This window comes from Typopeltis vanoorti, chromosome 19 (assembly GCF_054136105.1).
Source record: "Typopeltis vanoorti isolate ZY-2024b chromosome 19, IOZ_Tvanoo_1.0, whole genome shotgun sequence".
Lineage (NCBI taxonomy): Eukaryota > Metazoa > Arthropoda > Arachnida > Uropygi > Thelyphonidae > Typopeltis > Typopeltis vanoorti.
The window spans coordinates 13,638,473-13,661,515 of NC_143567.1; the positions used below are offsets into that span (position 1 = coordinate 13,638,473).

General features: G+C 36.0%; 1 protein-coding gene across 1 annotated transcript in view; it reads right to left on the bottom strand.

Annotated features, from left to right (window-relative positions):
• Positions 1 to 15,654, bottom strand: part of LOC150095863 (uncharacterized) — a 29,996-nt gene extending 14,342 nt beyond the window's left edge. The window contains exon 1 of the mRNA XM_090408855.1: positions 15,366 to 15,654. Coding sequence (XP_090264981.1) covers positions 15,366 to 15,417 — 52 coding nt within the window. The 5' untranslated portion in view covers positions 15,418 to 15,654. The remainder of the gene's footprint in view (positions 1 to 15,365) is intronic.
• Positions 15,655 to 23,043: the final 7,389 nt, after the last annotated feature.

The following is a 23,043-nucleotide window of genomic DNA, read 5'->3' on the forward strand; positions in this document are numbered from 1 at the left end:
CTGTAAGAGCAGGGGGATGCTAAGAATCTTTCACACGAAGGTAGACCACCATCTGGAAATTCGACCCTATTTATTGGGTCTTTCAACTCTCAAACTCTGTCTTCTGACTCCCATATTGATTTCCTGTTTCAAGAACTGCAAAATGTAAAGTTGGATGTCCTTGCTATTTGTGAAACCCGAAGAAGCTCTGAATTAACAGCAGAATGGAACAATAGCAACCAGATTTTCCTGGGAGTTTCAGATAACTCTACAAGGACTGGAGGAGTTGGCTTTATCATAAATAAAAAGCTAACTAAAAAATATTATTTCTTGCACAATCCATTCTGAACAACTAGGAACACTAAAATTAAAAATAGAAGAATCAGTAACAATAAAAATAATAGTAGCCTATGCACCCACTTCAACAGCTGAAAAAGAAGAAATAGAAACTTCTATGAACACCTACAAGAAACATTACAGAAAAAAACAACACACAATAGTGTGTGTAGATTTCAATGCAAAAATTGGTACAGGATTTATTGAAGAAAAACACGTTAGACCGTGGGGGAAAGGGGAAAGTAATGAACTCCTGGCAGAATTTGTAGAAGCAGAAAGACTGTACATTATGAATAGTTTTTTTAAAAAAGAGAAATGAAATTGATTTCATTCTAACAGATTGCAAAAGAATAATAAAAAATGTTGAAGTCACTGGGAAAACCTACTGCAACATTCATTCAGACCACCATCCAATAAGAGCCACCCTCAAAATACATAGAAAAAGAACGCATACGACCATAGTCAACCATAAAAAACGCTCAAAACAGATAAACCATAAGAATTTAGAAAAAATGTGGAAGAAACTGACTGGAAATTAAAAAATGACATCGAAGATTAAACAAACAAACTTTAAACTGCAAAGAAAGAACCTCCTATGAACTTTCTCCTAAGACCAGGAAACACCTATTAGCAAGAATGATAGAACTATTGAAGAAAAGAAGAATACTGATACAGGAAAAGACCATTTAGAATATAAAATTATCTGTAAACAACTGAGGCAGAATATCAAAGACGACTATAACATATATAGAATGACGAAATTGGCAAAAGAAGCTAGGCTCTTCAGTAGATAAAAAAAAGTAGAAAAAGAAATCTAAAGCAACCACTACCATCAGCCTTCATAGACAATCAAGGAAACAGACACACAAACAGAGGTGAAATGGAAAAAATAGTAAAATCGTTTTATGAGAACCTTTACTCATCTAAACAAGTAATCACAGCTCCAGTACCAGATGAAAATTTGGAAATACCATCTGTCCTATCTGAAAAAGTAAAAATGGCTATTCACCATATGAAAAATGACCGATCACCAGGAATTGACATTATAAAATCTGATGAATTAAAAATGGGTGGACAAATACTCTTTAAAGCTCTAGCAGAAAGATTTATCTGATATATACAATTAAGGAAAGTACCTACCGAATGGAAAACATCAAAGACCATAATTCTGCATAAAAAAAGGTAATAAAGAAGACATCAGTAACTACAGACCCATCTGTCTATTAGCACACACATAAAATATTCGCCAGTCATCCTAAACAGAATACAAACCTCCATCAACGAAAACTGCAAAGAACAGGTTGGTTTCAAAAAAAAGCTTTTCGACAACAGATCACATTCAAACTATTACTCAGCTAACAGAAAGATGCAGAAAATACCAGATTCCACTTTGTCTTCTTTTTATAGATTTTAAAAAGGCATTTGACACTGTTGAACATAACGCAGTATTCCAAGCTTTAATAGAACAAGGCGTAGAAAAAGCATATATCAAACTCATAAAAGATATCTACAAAGAAGGCAAAACAAATATCATCCTTTTCAATCACCTGATTAAAATTAACTTAAGTAGAGGAGTACATCAGGGCGATGTCTTATCACCTCATCTCTTCACATCTACTTTGGACAGCATCATCGAAAAACTGACATGAAATGTGGAATAAACATTGATGGTGAAATATTAAATATCCTATTATTTGCCGATGATGTGGTATTAATATCTCACTCACCCAAACTCTCAGAATCAACGCTGAATAACTTAAGCCCAAACTGCCAAAAATTGGATTGGAAATACATCCGGACAAAACGAGATGGATGAAAATCAAAAACTGTAAAGATTATACAATCACTCTAGAACCGAACACCATTGAAAAAGTTGAAGATTACATCTACCTCGGCCAGTCCATAAAAACGAATAATGACATATCAAATGAAATAGCAAGGAGAAAAAGAGCTGCTTGGATAGCCTTCAACAAAATAAAAGCAACAATTACCAACCAAAACATAGATAGAAATAAGAGCCCATCTTTTCAATAGTCACATCTTACCAGCATTAACTTAGCAGTAAAACATCGAACACAACTTTAAAAGATGAACAAAGCTTAATAACAACTCAATGTGCAATGTAAATAAAATAGATCACACAAGACACACAGAAATCAGGAAGAAGTCTGGACTCCTTGTAATAAAAGCAATCTACAACAGCAAAAAGGATGGGCAGGACATCTCACCAGAATGAGAGACAACAGAATGGACAGTCAGAGTAACAAACTGGTATCTGAGAGATACCAAAAGGAAACCTGGAAGTCCAGCCTTAAGGTGGGAAGATCCAATGATCCATTCTGTAAAGAAACAAACTACATTACAATACCCATTGTAAGCTAAAATAGCACTATTTTAGTCAATCCATAACAGTACTGGCGGTAGCCAATATTTGAAATAAGACCAAAATTATTGCTTAGAGTCCTGAAGTGAGTGAGTGTTTGCTGAACAACTTGAAAAAAGTGAGATGAATGTGTGCCATCCATATCTTAGGATTTTTAGGCCACCATTAATTAAACATTCTAAACAATAAACAATAACACTTGGCATTTGTCTCTGTGTTACATACAAATGTAAAAAAAGTTAAACACTGTGTAAAACTAGATAAACAAAGTCATAGGAAGACTTTGGTAAGAACACAGAAAATAAATATCAAAAAGATGACAAGATATTGTGGAGGCCATTGAAAAAACTCAGAAATGGAGGAAAGAGTGCTGTAAAATGAATTAGAGATGAAAAAAAGATATCCTAGATGTATGGAGTAAATTACTCTGAAAAATTGTTAAATGAAATAATCAATGACAGCACAGTGGTAAAAAATACTTGACAGGCAATCAGGAATACATATCCATACTATAAGTAGAAAAAGCCATCAAAAGCCTGAAATGTGAAAGGCAGCTGGAGTAGATGATATTTGATCAGAAATGCTCAAATATGGAGGTATAAAAGTCTTACAGTGGCTGCACTGCATAGTTCAAAAGGCCTAGACAAAGGGACAAATTCCAGATGATTGGAATAGAGTTCTCATACTACCCATATACAAAAAAGGGAAATAAAACTGAATGTGAGAATTACAGAGGTATTTCACTACAGTGTTCCTGGTAAAATTTAGGCAAGTATATATACTGAGAAACAGTTGAGAAGGATTGTGGAAGGGAAGCTTGGGGAAAACAAGCTGTATTCAGGCCAAATAGACTGTCAGAATCAGATTTTCACTTTCAGACAAATAGTTAAGAAATCATGGGAATATAACAAAGATCTGTATTTAAGTTTTGTAGATCTGGAAAAGGCATATGACAAGGTGCCATCTCTTGGCACCTTGTCATATGCTATTCAAAACATTACAGATGTATGCTGTCAATGGGGCATTATATCAAGCAATACTTAGTCTTTGAGTTGTAAGTGAGCAGCTAGAATTGAAGGAAGTACAGGAAGGTGGTTTAATGTTAAATCTGGTGTTAAACAAGGATGTACATTATCCCCTCTGTTATTCATTATTGATATGGATCACATTATGAAGGAAAGTGGAGGCAGCATAAGAGAAGTGGAAATAACCAATTTCATGAGATCTACAAAGACCAGGCAAGGAGGGTGACTTGGTTGGTGAGAGTAGCTAAAGAGAGGTATGAACAGCAGTTAGCTAATGAAGCCAAAAAGAATCCTAGGGAGTTCTTTCGATATGTGGCCAGCAAAAGAAAGAATGATTATGGAAGGATGACACTGATTGGAGAAAATGGTATAAAGACAGCTGTTGCAGAATGTGTGGTGGAGATATTTAATTAGCAGTTCATAAAGATCTTTCAATCTTGTGAATGTGACTTCATGGATTGATTGAGAGCAGTTGATGATGGGGAGGAGAGACTGACTGTAAGTGAGCAAGAGGTATTTGGGGAGTTGAGTAAACTAAATGTAAATAAGGCTGTAGCATTTGATAATATATCACCGCATATTCTGAAGGAATGTGCCAGGGAGTTGACACTGCCTTGACATTTTTTTTAAATACGAGTCTTGCACTTGGTCAAGTTCCTAAGAAGTGGAAGGAGGGTAAGACTGTGCCACTTCATAAAGGAGGTGATCGAACTCGAGCATCAAACTATAGGCCTATTTGTGTGTCAAGTGTTGTGGTTAAGTTGTTGGAGAAGCTGTGAGAACTAGGATCCAGAGTTGGGTTGACAATAATGGTATTATCTTTGATGGACAACATGGATTTGCTAAAAGGAGGTCATGTTTTAGTAATCTACTTACTTATTACAATAAAGTGACTGATTGAGTGAATAAATTGAGTGACTGGGCACGGAAATGGGGATGTGAGTTCAATGTTGCAAAATGTAAGGTTTTAAAATTTGGAAAACAAAGATGGGATGCAGAATTTATGCTTGGTGAGAATATATTGTTGAAGGTAGAGGAAATAAGAGATCTGGGGGTGATAGTGGATAAGGATCTAAAATTTAGGGGACATATCGCCAAAATTGTGAAGACAACATAAAGGCTTCTGGGAATGATGCAGAGGACAATGACGTGTAGAAGTAGGGAGATTCTTGTTCCATTGTATAAGGCTTTGATTAGGCCACACATGGACTATTGTGCCCAGATTTGGTCACCAGGTTTTCAGAAGGATGAAGAGATGTTGGAAAGGGTCCAAAGGTGAATGACTAAGGTAGTTTCTGACCTCTAGAATGTCAAATATGAGGAAAGATTGAGAAGATGTAATTTGCAGAGTCTGGTGGACAGGAAGAAGAGGGGAGAAATGATAGAGACCTACAAGTTGGTAAGGTGTTGTTATAGGATCAATGGTGGAGAAGTTCTACAGAGAATAGTGGGAGATCAGGGGAGAACCAGAGGTCATCCCAGGAAACTGTATAAAGAGGGTGCGAGTAGGAGAGTGAGAGGCAGGTTTTTTCGTGCAGAGTTGTGAATGATTGGAATGCCTTGCCTGAGAGTGTGGTGTCTGCAAGGAGTTTGAATGTGTTTAAGACACGGTACAATGAGATGTGTGTGTGATAAAAGGACCTCCCAGATGAGTCTTTGACTCCATGAGGTCTTGGGGTAATAATTATAATAATGATAAACCTGATATCAAAATTGGAGTTGTTAATCTCAGCTCTTTACTTTATGCAGATGATGTTATACATTTAAATAAATCCAGTGCAAGTCAGCAAGATTCCCTGACTAAATTGAATAGAGAAGGTCAGCAATAACAAGACAAAGACAATGAAAATAGGCAGAAGCACTGAAAATATCAATGCATTGAGAATGGAGCACCTATAGAACTAAAATATTTCAGCTACTCAGGCACGATTTTTAGTGAAGATGGTAAATTAAATATGGAAAGGACAACAGAATGAACAAAGCCGGTATGGTAGGAAGTAAACTGAATAAATTTATATGGAATAAGAGGGAAATTAGTCAAAACACTAAATTAGCTGTATAAAGACAGTGTTCAAACCAATTTTAACTAATAGATCTGACAGCTGGGTTAGAAATAAAACACTTGACCAAAGACTACTGACTGCAGATATGAGAGTCCTGAAGGATTAGGGGCATGAACAGATGGCATCAATTACAATATCATATTATATATGAGGATATTAGGAAAGACTGAGATTATTAGCATCCAGGAATGTGTTAGCATAGCTGATCTCAGGGGGTATGGTCACTTAAACAGAATTGGAGAGGAAAGATTAGCAAAAAAAGTTCCTTAGAAGACAGAAATATGAGATCTGATAACATTGGAGTCTTGACAGGTAATAGATTGATTTGGAGGAAAATTGTACATAAGAAGTTAGTGATGATGTTAAGTTTTTCATGTAATACTATCATATGCTGTACACCCCTTGAGGAATTTCATGATGAACAATAACAGCAGTCTAAAAATCTCAATATGGATAGCACACTTTCAGCCCACCCAGTAGCACACCAGTAGTGTCTGGCAAATGTGTGCAAAACTTTAGTTGGAGCCCCTATGCCCCCCCTCCCCAATAAAAAATCACTTTATAAAAATGAATCAGTGAGTAAAAATGAAATACAAAATATATTAATTATAAGTTTATTGAACAAAAAGCAGAAATTACAAAAAAATTTATAAAAAACAATAAACATACAAGAAGGGTACAAAAACAACAAAAATAATTTGGAAAAAAATAAAGTAATTTATGTTATTTAAATTAAGGGGATATTAAATCCCACATTATTTTAAAGCCGAATAAGAAACTCAAAGATAGAAATCTAAGAGTTTCATGCCAAATATAGCAAATTATAAAAGTTTCGGCAGATTGCAGAGTAAGCTAAAACACATAGTTCAATACCAGGGCAACTCATAGCAAAGGTGGATAAAGTTCTGATCACTATTCTTAGTATTTCCCATAATGTAAAACACATCTCCTAGGAGATGTATGATGTTATACATTATGATGGAAGGTCGAAACCCAGACCGGTTTCGACCTTTATTGAGGTCTCATCATTTAGTAGGTAGACCAGATAATACTGAGATTATAGCGAAGAGAACTTACATACTTTGCTATACGAGTTGTCAAAAAGGTGCACCAATAAATTACTGAAATAAAGAGCCACTAGGCTTCACTTTGGCGATGTAAAATTGTTGGATTTCTATCTTTGATTAGGCTTTGAAATAACGTGGGATTTAATATCCCCTTAATTTTAATTTTACATCGCCGAAGTGAAGCCTAGTGGCTCTTTATTTCAGTAATTTATTGTTGCATCTTTTTGACAACTCGTATAGCAAAGTATAAAAGTTCTCTTCGCTATAATCTCAGTATTATCTGGTCTACCTACTCACTAATGAGACTCCAATGAGGGTTGAAACTGGTGTGGGGCAGATCTGGCTCTGAGAGGCTCTGCTTGGAGGTAGGTTTTTTGCCTGTCTCTGAGTAGGGCCACCGCCGAGATTATGGCTCTGCTTGGTGGTGGGGTGAGCCTGCCACTGGGTAGAGCCAATGCTGAGAAGTTCTTCTCGGTGATGGGGTGAGCCTGTCGCTGAGTGGAACAATGCTGAGTTGGGCGATCTTTCGGGATCGTCTTATTTTTAGAGTCCGCTTCACCTATACAAAGGTCGAAACCAGTCTGGGTAGTGACCTTCCACCATAATGTATAACATCGTACATCTCCTAGGAAAGTGTTTCCCAACCTTTTTGATGTCGCAGACCCCCTGTAGTGAATGTTAATATGTTGCGGACCCCATAAAATCCAAAATGGAAATTTTTTATATTTTATATATCATAAAGATGAAGTAATAAATTACAATTTTACAACACTAAATGTGTCATTTATGACAATGCAATACTGTTATAAATGGAGATATTCAGAAGAAAATGAACATATCGATTAGGCCAGATGTGAACAAAAGCTGTGAGCAACATAAGATAAAGTTTAATGAAAATAAACTATCCCGCAGACCCCCCAGGGGTCCGCGGACCACAGTTTGGGAAACATTGTCCTAGGAGATGTGTTTTACATTATGGGAAATACTAAGAATAGTGATCAGAACTTTATCCATCTTTGCTACGAGTTGCCCAGGTATTGAACCGTGTTTTATGCTGCTTATGCTTATGCTGCAATCTGCCGAAATTTTTATAGTTTGAAATTTTAATATTCGGCATGAAACTCTTGGATTTCTATCTTTGAGCTTCTTATTCAGCTTTGAAATAATGTGGATTTAATATCCCCCTTAATTTAAATAATTTTACACCGCCGAAGTGAAGCCTAGTGGCTCTTTATTTCAGTAATTTATATTATTTGGCAAGAAAATCATCTGCGAATTGCACCATATATATATATATAATAAGATCTTAAGGAATATTAACAAATAAGTGATTATAAATAATTTTTTTTAAGATAAATCTATAAAATATAATTAAAATTTAAACAAAAATGTAATTTATTTTGATATAATGAATGAATAATATATTTTTTTTTAAAGTATTTCCTCCTCCCCTGAAATCTTTTGTGCCTGTGTGCGTCGCACAAATTGCACACTGTGCCGGCATGCCCCTGAGCCCACCTAACTTCTGTTTCAAGTTCTCCAGCAAACCATCACTTCAGAAGTCTAAGAGATAATTTTAGCTCTTATTTCACATACTTGTCACTACCAATATTGTTTGTTTTAATTAATCTGTTAGCAGTCTCTAACCAAACAGATAACAGACTCTAACTTGGATCTAGTATTTTTTTTTTTTACCAGAGGTCAGGCCAGTACTGTTAATGGTTGATGAAATTAGCGTTACTTTATGTACTGTGACATAGCTTGCCTCTTTGTAGATATATGTATACTCCAGGATGATGACCTTGATATGAAGATCGAAATCTTTGGTAATTATTTTGATTTGTATTAAATTGAAGTTGTTACTGTGATTAGCATTTGTTATATTTTTATTATAATGAATGCTGATCATGGTGTAATGAAAGAAAGGATTGCAATTATGTAGAATATTTTCCTTGCAAAACAGTAACTGTTTTATTATGCTTAGTTTTAAGAATGCTGCACCAAACCACTTAGCTTTAGATTTGTGGAAGAAAAAAAGCTGCAATGCTTGAGATAGATAAAAATGATTCTGTAGCTGCTAGTTTGCTTATAGGGCTATGCACTAAACATTCCTTTGCTAACACAAGACATCACTGGTGAGTGACGAAGGAAATAAGCGAGTTGTTTACCACATTAGGCACACAGAGAGAGATGATTGTCATGTTTTTCTTAAATAGTGAAATATAGTGGCTTCCTTTTAAAGATGCTAAATTAACGCTGGGAAACAATAATCGTAACAAACCAAGAAAATAACAATTCTAGTAAAGTGGTTAACGTATCTGCTCTCCAGCCAAAAGGCTGCAGGTTCGAATCCTGCCATGGGCATGGATGTTTGCAATTGTCTGTGAAAATACTAGTGGTGATGGTGGTGGGCAGTAGATGGCATTGGTGTAGATGATTCAGTTCACTGTAGTTGGTGCACTGAGTGATGGAGACGGAGAGTTGTAGAGTAGGTGCCCTCACTCAATGAGTCCTTGGAGGTGTCACGTAATAATAATAATAAAAATTTATGAAACCATTAATTTATATTAAAACAGGTGACCCAATTATACTGAAGTTTCAAGTGCATGTTTTCCCCCCACTTCCATTCTGACTAATTCCACTTTATGTTAATATAACAGTCCCATTAAAAAAAAAAAAAAACAACACCTGCATTGGTAGAAGAAATTATATGATAATTATCTATGTAAGACAACTTATAATTACTGAGTTATCAGCAATTTGTTAAATTAATACAATTATAGAATGATTTATTTATGGAGACGTGACAAATGTGCCATACAGAATTTACAGGAGGGCCAACATCCTCATGTTATGCATTTCTGTAAATTCTGTTACACTGCTATTATTAGATCTATACAAAACCATTTCTTTAATATTTATAAAATGCGAAATTAATGCATCTATAGCAACCATTAATTATGGTGCAATTACAACCCCTGTAAACTGAGTACTTCAGCCTCTGATGCTTTTTCCCCCTTTTTCTCATATTAGTCTCATTATTTTTATTTTCTGACCTGGCCTGGTCCCATTAGATGTCAAGTAACTAGAAAAGATATTTTAATACTTCTATTTAATGACTTTTCAAATTCTTCATCTTTTAATACTTTTTTTTTAAAAATTTATTTTAATACTTAATACAAATATTTTTATCAACTGGTGCGAGACCACCCGCCTTGCTTACTAAGAGGCCCAAAGTAATTTGAAAAGTAACATGCTTGGCCTCTAGAGCAGGAACCAGATTATTTAATTGCATCCATAGTACTAAGGTATTATTGGTGAGATTCACACAAAATAATCATGAATACTTTTCCTAAGTTTGGCTTCTGGAATTTTTGCAAATCTTGCAGTTAGGCAAAGGAATGCAGGTCCATTTTTGTCCAATACTTTAACTAAGTTCCTCGTGAGATCCAGTTTAATGTGTGATGGTGGATATTAGTATCATGAACTAGTGTTCTCGTAAACCACGTGACCTACATAAATTATATCATATGAATGACAGCACTGAAGTGATATTATTGGTTGGTTTTCATTATGTTTACTTTTTCATTCTGTTTGTTTTTGATGTTCAGAATGGTGTAAATATTAATTAAATTAAGGGGATATTAGATCCCACATTGTTTTAAAACCGAATAAGAAACTCAAAGATTGGAATCAGAGAGTTTCATGCCGAATATAGTATAAAAAACTATAAATGTATCGGCGAATACTAGTGTGAGCTAAATGCAAGTGGTCCTAGAACGTAGTACAAACACGGACAACTCGTTGCAAAGGTGGGGAAAGTTCTGATCGCTATTCTTGGTATTTTCCATAATGTAAAAACACATTTCCTAGGAAATGTATGCTGTTATTAAATTATGGTGGGAGGTCACTACCCAGACCGGTTTCAGCCTTTATTGAGGCGTCATTAGTGAGTAGCTAGACCAAATTAATACCAAAGGGTATAGCAAAGAGAACTTATATACTCTGCTATACGAGTTGTCCAAAAGGTGCACCCATTAACTTACTTAAATATAAAGAGCCAACAGGCTTCATTTTGGCAATATAAACATTAATTAAATTAAAGGGATATTAGATTTAAAATTATTAGAATATTTTTAGAAGATGCATGCAGTAGATACTAGACACCTGTGCAACAGTGGTTCAAGTGAGTTGGTAAAAAATGAGTCAATCAGTTTGTCTGCTCTTCTGTATTGCATCAAGTATTTTTAGGAAGCTCTTAGGGACACCTCCCCTGATGTGCAAGCAGTACTCAATGGATGGGCAAATTTATGATTTGTACGGGGTAAATAGCTGTTCAGGGGTAAGGTAATGCCTTAAACAAAAGAGAAATCCTATTATTTTTGGATACTAAGGAAGCAATGGTGATAGGGTTCATGCCAAAAGTCTTGATGTCAAAGTAATCTCCAGGAGAGATCTCATCTTGCCAAAATATTTGGGTGTTGTCACTGGTTAGGCTGCGATAATAGTTTTTTTTTTTTTTTTTTTGTGGGAAATAAGGCAGAACTGTGTTTTGCAGGCATTGAAATTGACAAGGTTATCTAAGCCCAATTGAAGAATGGTTTGGAGAGCAGAATTTTGGCTTGCAGAGGCTGTTGTTCTGCAAGTTGTAGTTGTTTGTTAGGTAATGGTTTGGCTGCTTTATTTCCAAAGAGTGGATATATTGGTTTTAATGAAATTAGGTTAGCTTCTCAGGGTTATAACAGGAGGTGTCTGGCAGTGTATTGTTGGCTCTTGGTAACAGTGTTTGTGGTCATATTTTATTTGTGTTATTTGTTATGTTTGGTGTTTTGTATCTGTCACTTTTATTTCATGCTTGTAAGACGTTAATATAATTTTCAAATGTATGTTGTGTTACTCTTTCTTCACTGTCTCAGTGGGTGTAGTTATGGTTGATATTCATGCAAATGTGATTTGTTTTATTATTCTTGTGTGTGTGTGTGTGTGTTTTATCAACATTTCTTTTTTTCTCCCTAGTTTAATACTGTCTTCTTATTTCATCATGTTTTGTTATCTGTTTACTGCAATATCATGTGATTAACTCAAATTTTGGTGACATCAATCACATGATGCATACATAATTCACGTGTTTATCTTGCTTTCTCAGCTACTGGAGAGCAGTAGCTGTCATATACTTTATTACAGATGTAACACTTCCAAGGACTCCTCATAACAGAATGCTTCACACAATCCACTGTCTACACTACTTAATCACTACTACATTGCTACTTATTACATACTTGTAACCAATGGTGCCAAAGATTTTCTTGAGGATCAATGTACTAAGTCTTTTATGCTCTCTCTCTCTGTGGGAAGACTATATTTTCTGCATATAACATTCTGACAAGCACAAAAACTAATGTTTTGTAAATCTTCCTTGCACCAACAGCATTACTGCTGTTGATATGAGAAGAATTTGTGAGGTGAGGGCATATTTTCAACGAGTGTCATGTTTATTGCATGAGCAAAATGTATGGAAAGCTTCTCATTATTTACTTTATACAACAAAACTGCTTTTAAACTTGTTTTGGAAGAACCCACAAATAAGCACCAATCTCTTGATAAATATAAAAATGCAAATAATGAACACTTCACAGCACAGTCTCTAATACACAGAAAATCATTACATGGAAGCGCATCATGTAAAACAATCTGTTTATCACAGATTGTGAAAAACAGATTCTGAAGCCAGCTTTCAGATATGTCTTAGCTCAAAGTTCAATAAGTTGCAAACTATAATGTAGTACTGTTCATTTCAAAAACAGATGCATACAGATTTTTAAATAGCTTACGTGCTCATCATGACAATGTATATCTATGACTCAAAATATAAACATCAGTAAGTAATGAAAAATGAATCGATACTATTCCTGGCTATGGGCCCGAATACACACAAGACTTGAGCATGTGTGCTTATGTCTTTGATTTAACTCTATGCTATTGTTTTTTTAACCTAATTTCTCAATGGACCAGTTTGATCTGTAAATAAACATTGCATCAAGCAACCCAGATCCAAGGTATGATCAGTGCACAGATTTAGTCACCTGGGTCTCTTGGGGATGGTGAGCGTTAGAAAGGATTCAGAGACAAGCACGCACCAAAATGGAGAGATACCTGTGGAATATTTCCTATGAAGATTTGCCAAAGGTTTATGAGTTAAAAGGCAGCAAAGAAGGAATGTGATAGAAACATATAAATTACATAAGTCACTAAAGGGGGTTTTATAGAGTATAAATTTTCTAATAGGTAAAATGTATAAATTTTCTAATAGGCGGCAGGCTAGAAGAGCACACAAGGTCATTCCGAGAAGTTGTGTAGTCACGAGGCAATGTTTTCATTGAAGTGCAGTGAATAAAAAAGTTACCAGAGGAAGACATACGAACAGTGGTGTGCTGGAGCTGGCTTGTGTGAGCAGATTGTTAAATTTTCAAAAATTCTGCAAGCTAGTTGCTAAACTGGCAATGGCCATAAACTATAGAGCAGCACACAATTCACATTGGCTAGAAACATTTGGGTGATAAGCTTGTATATGGTGACACAGAAAATTCAGTAAGGGATATGCATGCGTATTTCCATACCCTTTCTGCTTCATTTTCTCCACCCCTTCCTTATGACAGCCCGTGTGTAGGGATTATCTCCTCTAGCAATTTTACAGGAATATTATTTTTCAACAAATGTCCACTTAATTTTGGCTAGGCTGCTGCTTAAGGTAATAAGAAAGGGAGAGCAGTAGTTGATAATGGTGATGTAGATATCCTGCAGGATGATTTAAATAAATTGACATTGTGGGTAAAGAATAATGATTGTCAATTTAATGTTTCAAAATGTAAGGTTATGCACATCAGGCTGTATCACACTGATGAGGCTATGGAGTTGGGACTAATGGTGGACAGAGAGTTGAAGTTTAGAGGGCATATTACAAAAGTCACAGTAAAATAGCTCAAAGAATTACTTGGATATTGAAAAACATACTAACAAGTAAAGATGGGGAAGTTATTACCACTCTTTACAAGGCAATGATTCAGCCAGATTTCGACTACTGTGCACAGATTTGGTCACCTGGATTTCTTGGAGTTCAGGAGATGGTAAAGAGGATTTAGAAATGAGTGATCAAGCTGGTGACAGGCCTGTGGAGTTCTCCCTATGAGGACAGGTTGAAGGTATGCACAAAGACATAGCTAGGGGAGGATGGGGGGGGGGGGGCAGTCCACCCTGGGTAGCACTTTGAACCTTCTTGAACTTTGCAGTCAATTCTAAAATACAGTCTCGAAAACTCATTTCCAAATATTATAATACTACTGTGAATTTGCCTCACAATTGCTGTAGTGTTGTGAGAGGAGTTTTTCTAAATAAAATTGATTAAGAATTACCTACATTACTATGGAATAGACTTTGTGCCAATGTCATTGACGATTTTGCTAACAGAAAAGCAAGAAAAATAACATTTTCGAATGCTGAAATTAAAGTTTTACTTCAAAAATGAACATAGTGTTTTAATTTATTTCCCTCTACGTCGTTTTGACTTTTTGTAGTATTTTTGGTGTGTATTGAGAGGGGTGGCAAACTCAGGGACTGCCCTGGGCAGCAGAAGCTCTAGCTACACCACTGGGTATGTAGGTTACAAAGTTTAGTTGATTGGCAGAAAGGAATGGACATGATAGAAACTCTTAAGATATTAAAGGGTTTTTTTGACCCAAAGGAAATTTTTCAATATATGATAAATAGTCAGAGATCTAGTAGTCATCTGTGTAAGTGTGGTTAGTAAAGGTGTGCAGACAGTGAATAATAACATTCCCATGCTTGACATCTTCAAAAATGATTTTGCATGTCTAGAATTACCAAGAATACCCTGATTTTCTGAAAGTTTTAATTCTCACAAAGGAAAAAGCTGCTTTCTTCCGTTGTTTAATGAGCCAGTTGTTAAAAAGTTATCAGCACACTACTGTTGATAACTTTTTGGAGATCAGGAGATGGTAAACTTATTCACTGACATTCACTTGCAAGGCACTGACAGGAGCCTTGCAAGTGAATAAGTTTAAAAGGAGATATGAGAGTTGTGAACATTGGAACTTGCGATGAGTCTCCTTACTCTATGGATATTCCCAATGTAATAATAAATAATGCTGCAGAGCCACGAATCATATAATATCAACAGTTTCAAGTAACACTGCAGGTTGTGAGTAAAAAAAAAATTATGGAATTTTTATGTTATTAACTAAAACTTAGAAACAGTCAACAGCGCGTCATTCATTTGAATAAAACAGAAATAATGCAGCCATACGAAATGGAATGTGCTGAGTTCTTATGAGATAGCCCCCAAGAATGATTAATCTCTCATATTCCTAATGGAGCATTTGCGTGGCGAGAGAAGCATTGTATTTACTAGTTAATTTTTTCATGTCAATTCTTTGTCACATCTGGGCAATAAATACCCTTTAAGATAATTATACCTAGATAGAGGTAGCTGACTTACCTACTAAACAGAGAGCAGAAAGAATAAGAATCCTGAAAACTGCAACTGCCATGTTTTCTATTTAATGACATTAAACGTTAATGAATGACCAAAAAGAAAGTACAATGCCAAACAACTGCATTATAAACTTTCTGCACAATACACAAACAAACTATCAAATTTTACAATAATTACACTTTCACAAGTTTGCAACTTTAATTCTCAAATTGGGACACTGCAGTTTCATATTGTCACCAATAGGGGGAAGTGTATAGCGTTTTAGCTAAGTAGGATAAATTCATAGTTCTAATAGAGAGGTAAATAAATAAGAGTTCGCGTCTATTCTCATTTTTTTCAACACATTTAGTGCGACACTACCTAGTGTCGAGAAATTTGGAATAATTTCGGCAAATTAATGACAGATAAGAATATAATAAATTTTTTTTTTAAAACGAGTTAAATTGCACGCATATTTATAAAACATAAAACTAGAAATTGTTAAATACTCCTATATATTTGAATATTGAGCTCAATGTAACATGAGCATCATTCATGGAGAAAACAGAAGAAAGGTTACATTTAAAATATGAACACAAGAATGAGTTATATTATACGGCATGTGCATACTTTCACGTGTATCGGTTGCAGCTGATTGAGCAGGAAATCTTGTAAAAGTTGTAGAGTTAAGATTTAGATTTCATGGTAGAGGTAGAAATGTTTTATATAAAAATGTTATATGGACTAATGAAGAATAGTAGAAGAAATGAGGAGCCAGGTTTTTAATAGATCAGGATGGAAATATTAGTAATCTTGTGATCACTGAAAGAGAAATTACGATGATGTAGCAACGTTATTTTATACTGTATATGATTTATATAAAGATGAAAGCCATTGTGAAATCAAATGGAATGAATAGATTGATGAGCGACTAATTACTTTCACGCCCAAAGTGTACCTCGAACCCACTACACCGAGATTAAGAGTCTCGTGCTCTACCGACTGAGCTAGTCGGGCGCTCAGTCGGACATAATAAAGAAAGATGTCTGGCAGAGGTTAAAGAGCATTAAGGAAGAAGAACGAAGTGAAAATCCCCTGGCATAGATGATTTGTTTGTTGACCTAATCAGAGCTTCTGGTAGTACAGGACTGAAATGGTCATGTGACATCTTTAGACTGATCTGGAGAAAGCAAGGGACACTTATTGATTGGACCTAAGGAATTATTGTTCCAATATAAAAAGGAGGCTCAATAAAAGAGTGTAGTAACTAACTATAGAAGAATAACGTTATTGTGTCACTGACGAAGAAGAAATAGACGAAGGCCTAAGAGAAGAGCAACTTGGTTTTAGAAAAGGGCAATCAACTGTTGATCTGATTTTTGACATAAGAGAAATGACAAAAGCACTGGAAATTTGGAAAATCCTATTTGGGACATATTTTGATTTGGAACAAGTCTTTCATTAACCTTTGATTATTCCCTCCAATAGAGGAACGTCTGGGAAAGTTTGGAAAAGATACGCATAGAAAAACAAGAAATAGTTATGGTAAAAAATATGCATGTGAAATCTTAAGAGCTGTGTGTAAAGACTAAATTTGGAAATTCGGGGTAGTTTACACTTAAAATGTATTGTGACAAGGAAGTGTCTTATGAGTAGGCTGACCATATTTCCTTGAAACAAAAACGTGAGGGTTATGTAATATTCTGTACTCATGAAAAAGTAAGACGATAAAAAAAGTTTTACTTTGCCAAATATGTATGGTGATAAAACGTCGGTAATTATTGCTTTTAAACTGCAGTTTCGCCTCTTTGACATTGCAAGGATAGACTTAAAGCGTTAAAAAAATAGGAAATTTAACCCATCGGCATTGAATAACAAAGCCACCAGTTAGCATACAGACAAAACAAAAACTAACGCTATGGCAGAATAGACGCTGCGTCTGAGTCGTGCAAATGTTGCCAACATGTATTTGTTATTTTCTCTGAATAAATCACTGCAGATATCGATATTTAGTATCGAACAATGCGACTCCATGGTTATACAAATTACTAGTATCCATAATATCGATATACGATTATTGGTCATGAATAATAATTTCTGATTTACCAATATTAAAGTATATTTATAGATTTTATTAAAAACAGGACAAATTTGACATTTTTATTAACACTACGGTACTGTCCCGTTCAAAACGGTAGATATGGACAGCCTACTTAGGACATGACAGTAATGTTTCTAAATTTTCCTTTTAATCTTATTTTTCATATTCGATCACTAATAGCTTCGTATTCTGACATACTCCTCCGTTCAAAAGATACAAAAGCCGACACCTGCAAATACTTCTCAGTATTTCCTTGTTTACTATGAAGCCAGTAAACAGCTGACCCTTTTGTTCATGGGACCACTATAAATAATACTATAATGCTGTTTATCATTTTTTCCTGTCCTTGCCATCGCATTTCATGTAGTTCTATTTTATATTTCAGATTTTCATTAGGAACTTCATTCATCTTTCCTATTTATTTCATTCTCCTTGCATTCCATGTTGCCATTTTGATATCTCTTCTTATTATTTTATTCATATTTTTCTGTCTATTTCGTAATCCAATCATATCCTTTTTTCCATTCCAGATTGGTTGCCATTGAGTACTGTTCGGAAGTTTCGTTTGAATCGATTTAGTAGCATCGATTTTTTTTTTATTTTTATGTGATTGTGTTGCCAGCCCAATGCACAACCCTCCTCCTTCATCCAGGCTAGGGACTGGTTGAAGTGATCACTATTTGGAGCAATTAACTTCGGACGGAGTTGGTGAATCAGCTCCTAATTATATTAAAATGCTTTGCCAAATAAACATAATAGATACTAAACAATTAATCGTCATACTTGATTTTAGTTATCCCAACATAGATTTGGTAGCAGTGTAATTTTATGTGGAGTATGAAACTGCAATTCGCCAGTAATTTGAACCTGCATAGCTGCAGGCCACGTCGACTACCTATGCGAACCCTCCATTCACAGGGGTGTAGTCGGGTCAGGGCGATGTTCTGGTACTTTTTTAAAATTATCAAAATTTTTAAATTCATTTTAATAAATTACAAGAATTATAATGAGACATAATTCATTTTCAACTTTCGGTCAAAAAATAGCAGCTTGCCGCTCTTGTCATTTTTTTCAGAAAACAAGGCAATCTCTCTGCCATATGGCCGTCGCAATAATAATAATAATAATGGCGCACTTCGTGCTCTGGGTTTTTGTTTCCGAGGTAGAGCTCTGGCACTATTTCTTTTTGGATGACACCCCTGTCCATTCACTGTTGGAAGCTCCTCAAATAGGTACACGAGCATCTAACTGGACTTTGCATGAATGAAAGAAGGTCGTCTCGTCTGATGAATCTCGTTTCATGTTGCACAGTGTGAGCGGACGGATAGGTGAGCATCGTTAACCTGTGGAAGTGTTGGCACCAAGATACGCTGTAGGAAGAAAACAAACTAGTAGTGGCGTCTTGGGGTTTAGTCATTCATGTGCAGGAAAATATGGCGTCTACCACCAACTTAAACATCATTGTAGACTAGGTGCATCCATTCATGGCAACAGTGTTCCCCTCTGGTTGTGCCTTCTATCAACAAGATAATGCACCAAGCCACACTGCCCGGATTGTGCGAGAATGGTTCGCATAACAGGAGCAGCTCATCCAGGTATTGCCCATTCATCCGTATGTTCACTCGACATCCACAGATGCCGTATAGTCACTGCAATACTCGGTGATGTGTCACACCAGGCCTCGCCACATAGTTCTGTTTTATGCTTTTCTGGATGCTTCAACACTCTGAAGATCAGACACTCCACACACCATCCACCCATCTCATTGAAGGTATACCCCTTCCTCTTTTTCCAGGAACTTTACTTTCTATTACTGTTATGAGAAGTCCTCCTTGCATCCTTTCAATATGGCCAAAATATTTCAACTTTCTTTTGTTTATATCCTTAACCACCTTACCGGCCATTATGGATGAAATACGCAACATCATAAGCTTCGTATCCATCATATATTTCAATGTAATATCAATGGTATTACAATTTTTAATATGCACTTCGCATCCATGGTAACTTGGACGTATATATACGTCCTGGCTGGCAGCGTGGTTAAGGAACCTTAAAGTTCTACTTATTTATTCTAACACCCATTCATTTGTATGCATTTCAGTGTATGATATCCTCAACAGACTTCTATAACACCATATCTCAAAAGCAGCTACCCTTTTCTTATCTTACTTCTTTAAGTTCCAAGTCTCACATCCATAAGTCACTGTTGGAGCTGTATCCAAAATCCTCAACTTTCTTCCCATGGAAATAGACCACCCATCCTTCCAGATTTAAAAAAAAAGTCTGTTGTTTTAGCCATTCCTAATCCTCTTATGACGTCTTCTGAACAGCAATTCTCATTAATGGATCTCGGGTACTCAAACTCTGCTGATTTCCTCAATTCTTTCTCCATTAAGATATGCTTCTTTCCCAAGAGCTTCCCTATTTGTATTTCCTTCGAGAACTTTAATCTTTGTTTTGCCAGGATTGAGTTGGTCTTCTGTTATTACTTATCTTGTTAACTTTGTCAAGAATTTGTCCTAGTTCTTCTTCCTTGTCATTGCAAAAGGGTACTGCACATACCTCAAATTACTGATCAATCTATCACCTATCCTAATTCTTGTCTTGAGCTTATCCAATGCTTCACGCATGATGTCCTCCGCATATATACTAAACATCCTTGTGTAACTCCTTTTCAAACCTGAAGCCAATCAGTCAACCCAACACCTGTTCTTTCTGTAGCTTCTTGCTCCCTATATAAGTTGGCTATCAACCTGATAATGTGTCGAGGAAAATCCATTCTTTTCATTACTTCTCACAGTTTCACATGCTCAACACAAAAGCTTTATAGTCTAGGAAACACATTACCATAGGAAGCCTGAATCCTTTATTTTTCTATGTCGTCTAAGGCAAAGGATCTGATCGCTGGTGCTCTTACCTTGCCTTTCGTAAAACCTCGGGCATCTCTGCCTCAACTTCGGCCTCAATCCTATTTAGCAATCTTCAATAAAATTTTGTTTGCCCAAGACATTAAACTAATAGTTCTATAGTTCTTGCAAGCTTTCAAATCTCTCTTCTTATGTAGTGGTATTAAAACCGACTTCTTCCAATCTCTAGGAATGATCTGGAGAGGAAAATTTAGCAAAAATGAGTATTTGATGCCAAGAAAGACTAAGATCTATATATATACATATATAGATTCAGTCAGAAGGGCCTTTGAATATCGAAATCATTGAATTATAAACTTTTATGCAGATGAACGTAAAGGTCACTAACGCAACGTATGTGTAAAATACTTGGCGACGTGTGTTACCACGTGTTCTCGGCAACGTTTAAGAATGCTGCAGGTCAGTAATCGTCAAGTGTTCACCACAATGGAAAACAAAGGATCTTTTGGAGTTCGATAAAAGGCTTATTGTGAATGCTCATCTGGCTGGAACCACGTTTTGAAAACAGCAGAGTCGACTAGTTTCTGAAAAGGTGAGATATCCCAAGTATTTAATCAGTGGAAAAATAATCCACATTGCTTGTCTAAGAGGAGAAACAGTGGTTCTAAAACGGTCTGTCAGGAACGAGATCATCTCCATCTGAGAAGGCTTGTACATACAAACAGAACTTCTTGTATACAGCAATTGACCGAAACATTTAATGAAGTCTGTTCCCGACCATATCTCACCCATCCTTGAGCAGGGAATTAAAGAGAATCAGTACTGGCTGTCACATGCCTATATGGAAAACACTGATTGATGTAATGTTTCTATTTCAGTGGCCGGCGTGACAATATCGGGGCGCCGACAAGTAACGTCTGCTTTTGACTGAAAAACCTTGGAAGATTAGTAATAATGTAAACAAACACTTAGTAGTCAATGCATTCTGTTCTTCATGTGAGGGCATAGTTCAGGAAATTGATAATTCCTGTTTGCCGAGAGGATTGTGTATCCGCACTCAAAGTTATGATTTCGAATCGCATTATAGATATGGATGCTTACGAATCTTTAGGTGCCAGAGTTCATTGCTCAGGGAGGGGTCCTTCACTATCGCCTTTCTTAATGAGGCCATAAATATCTAAAAAGCACCTAGTCAATCCTTGAGATGAATTTTTAAGACAAAATCGTTAGCAAACCAAGAAGAGAACTAGTTGTAGAAGATATTACAATTCATTATTAGTAATAATGAATACATTATTAGTATTCAAAAATTTAAGGTCTCTTAAGAATTACTTTTTATACCTACATCTAAATTTTTACCAGCTATCCCATTGTAGTAAACAGCATTCACAAATTGTATTCAAAATTTCTTCTCTTTCCTCTGCTTCCAATTATGTTTTACAGATTTTGGTTTAATTAAAACCTCTATATTCGTTTGCAGACTTAGATTTGCATGCTGTTTATACATAACATGAACATGCTATGTTTATGTTAACTATGTTAACTAGTGTTCCAATGCTTTCCGCAACATAATATTCTTCTTCAGTCATAGGCTGTGTAAACTGTTGGTGTACTATAAAAGTCACAGTCCTAACATGCGTTTCTGTCTTGGGATCTCCTTAACTTAGTAAAGAACGAAGAATTAATCAATTTTCTAATATTATCCATCCAGGTGATTTTAGATCATCCCTAGTATCTTTTACCGGAAGTCAAGTCCTCTAGTGCTAATTTAGGTAATATTTTAATGATATTTTCTTTATAACCTCGTCATTTGTTAACTTCAAAAGTATTCTGTAGCACTTCATTCTTGTAAATAAGCTTATTATGGTCAGTTAAGAATTGGTTATACATAGCTTTTAATTTTTCAGGAGATGACAACGTATAATAAAATATTAATCAATATCTTCCTACAGGCAGATACATTCACCAGTAGTTACCTCTCCCCTCCAACAATATGCGATTATAAAAACCTGTACTTGTGTAGCTAAGTGGAAGTGGTGCTTGCATCCTCTGCACTAGGTGGCTCGAAGTTAGACTTAGGTGGAAGTCTAGTTGCCGAAGAGTCTGCTGGTCTCTTCATCAGTGGAGAATGAACAGCCCACTCAGTCTCCAAAAGCTGGATAAGGTTAAAAGGCCTTGCCTACTCGCGGGAGGAACTTTTTCTAAGCCTATCTTCGACCGGTTCCCGAATTAGTCGCTCTCTGGCACGGGCAGACCGGTTTTTTCTCCTGGATAATCGAGTTTTTCGTCCCGTAAACTCAAGAAAATCGACCGTACAGCCTACATTATTTCAGAGAGCAAGATATTCTGTTAGGTACCAAGAGATGGCGGCACTTGTTTGTTGGTCTCTTCATCGGTGGAGTTGAGAGGTGATATGATTGAGACGTTTCAGCTGTTGAGAGGTGGTTACAGAGTTCACACTGGGGAGTCCTTTCACATGGTTGAACAGCAGGAACGAGATGACAAGGGGCCATCTCGGGAAGTTACAAAAGGAAGCTGTGAGCAAGAGAGAGAGGAGTGGTTTCTTTGCATGGAGGGCAGTTGAACCACGGAATGCATTGCCTGATAGTGGTTAGAGTGAGAATGGTCAATGAGTTTAAGGAGTGGTATGATACTTTGTTTCCTAGGAAGGACTTACTGCAATGAGTCTTTTGACTCCATGGGGGCCTGAATAATAATAAAAATAATGAGG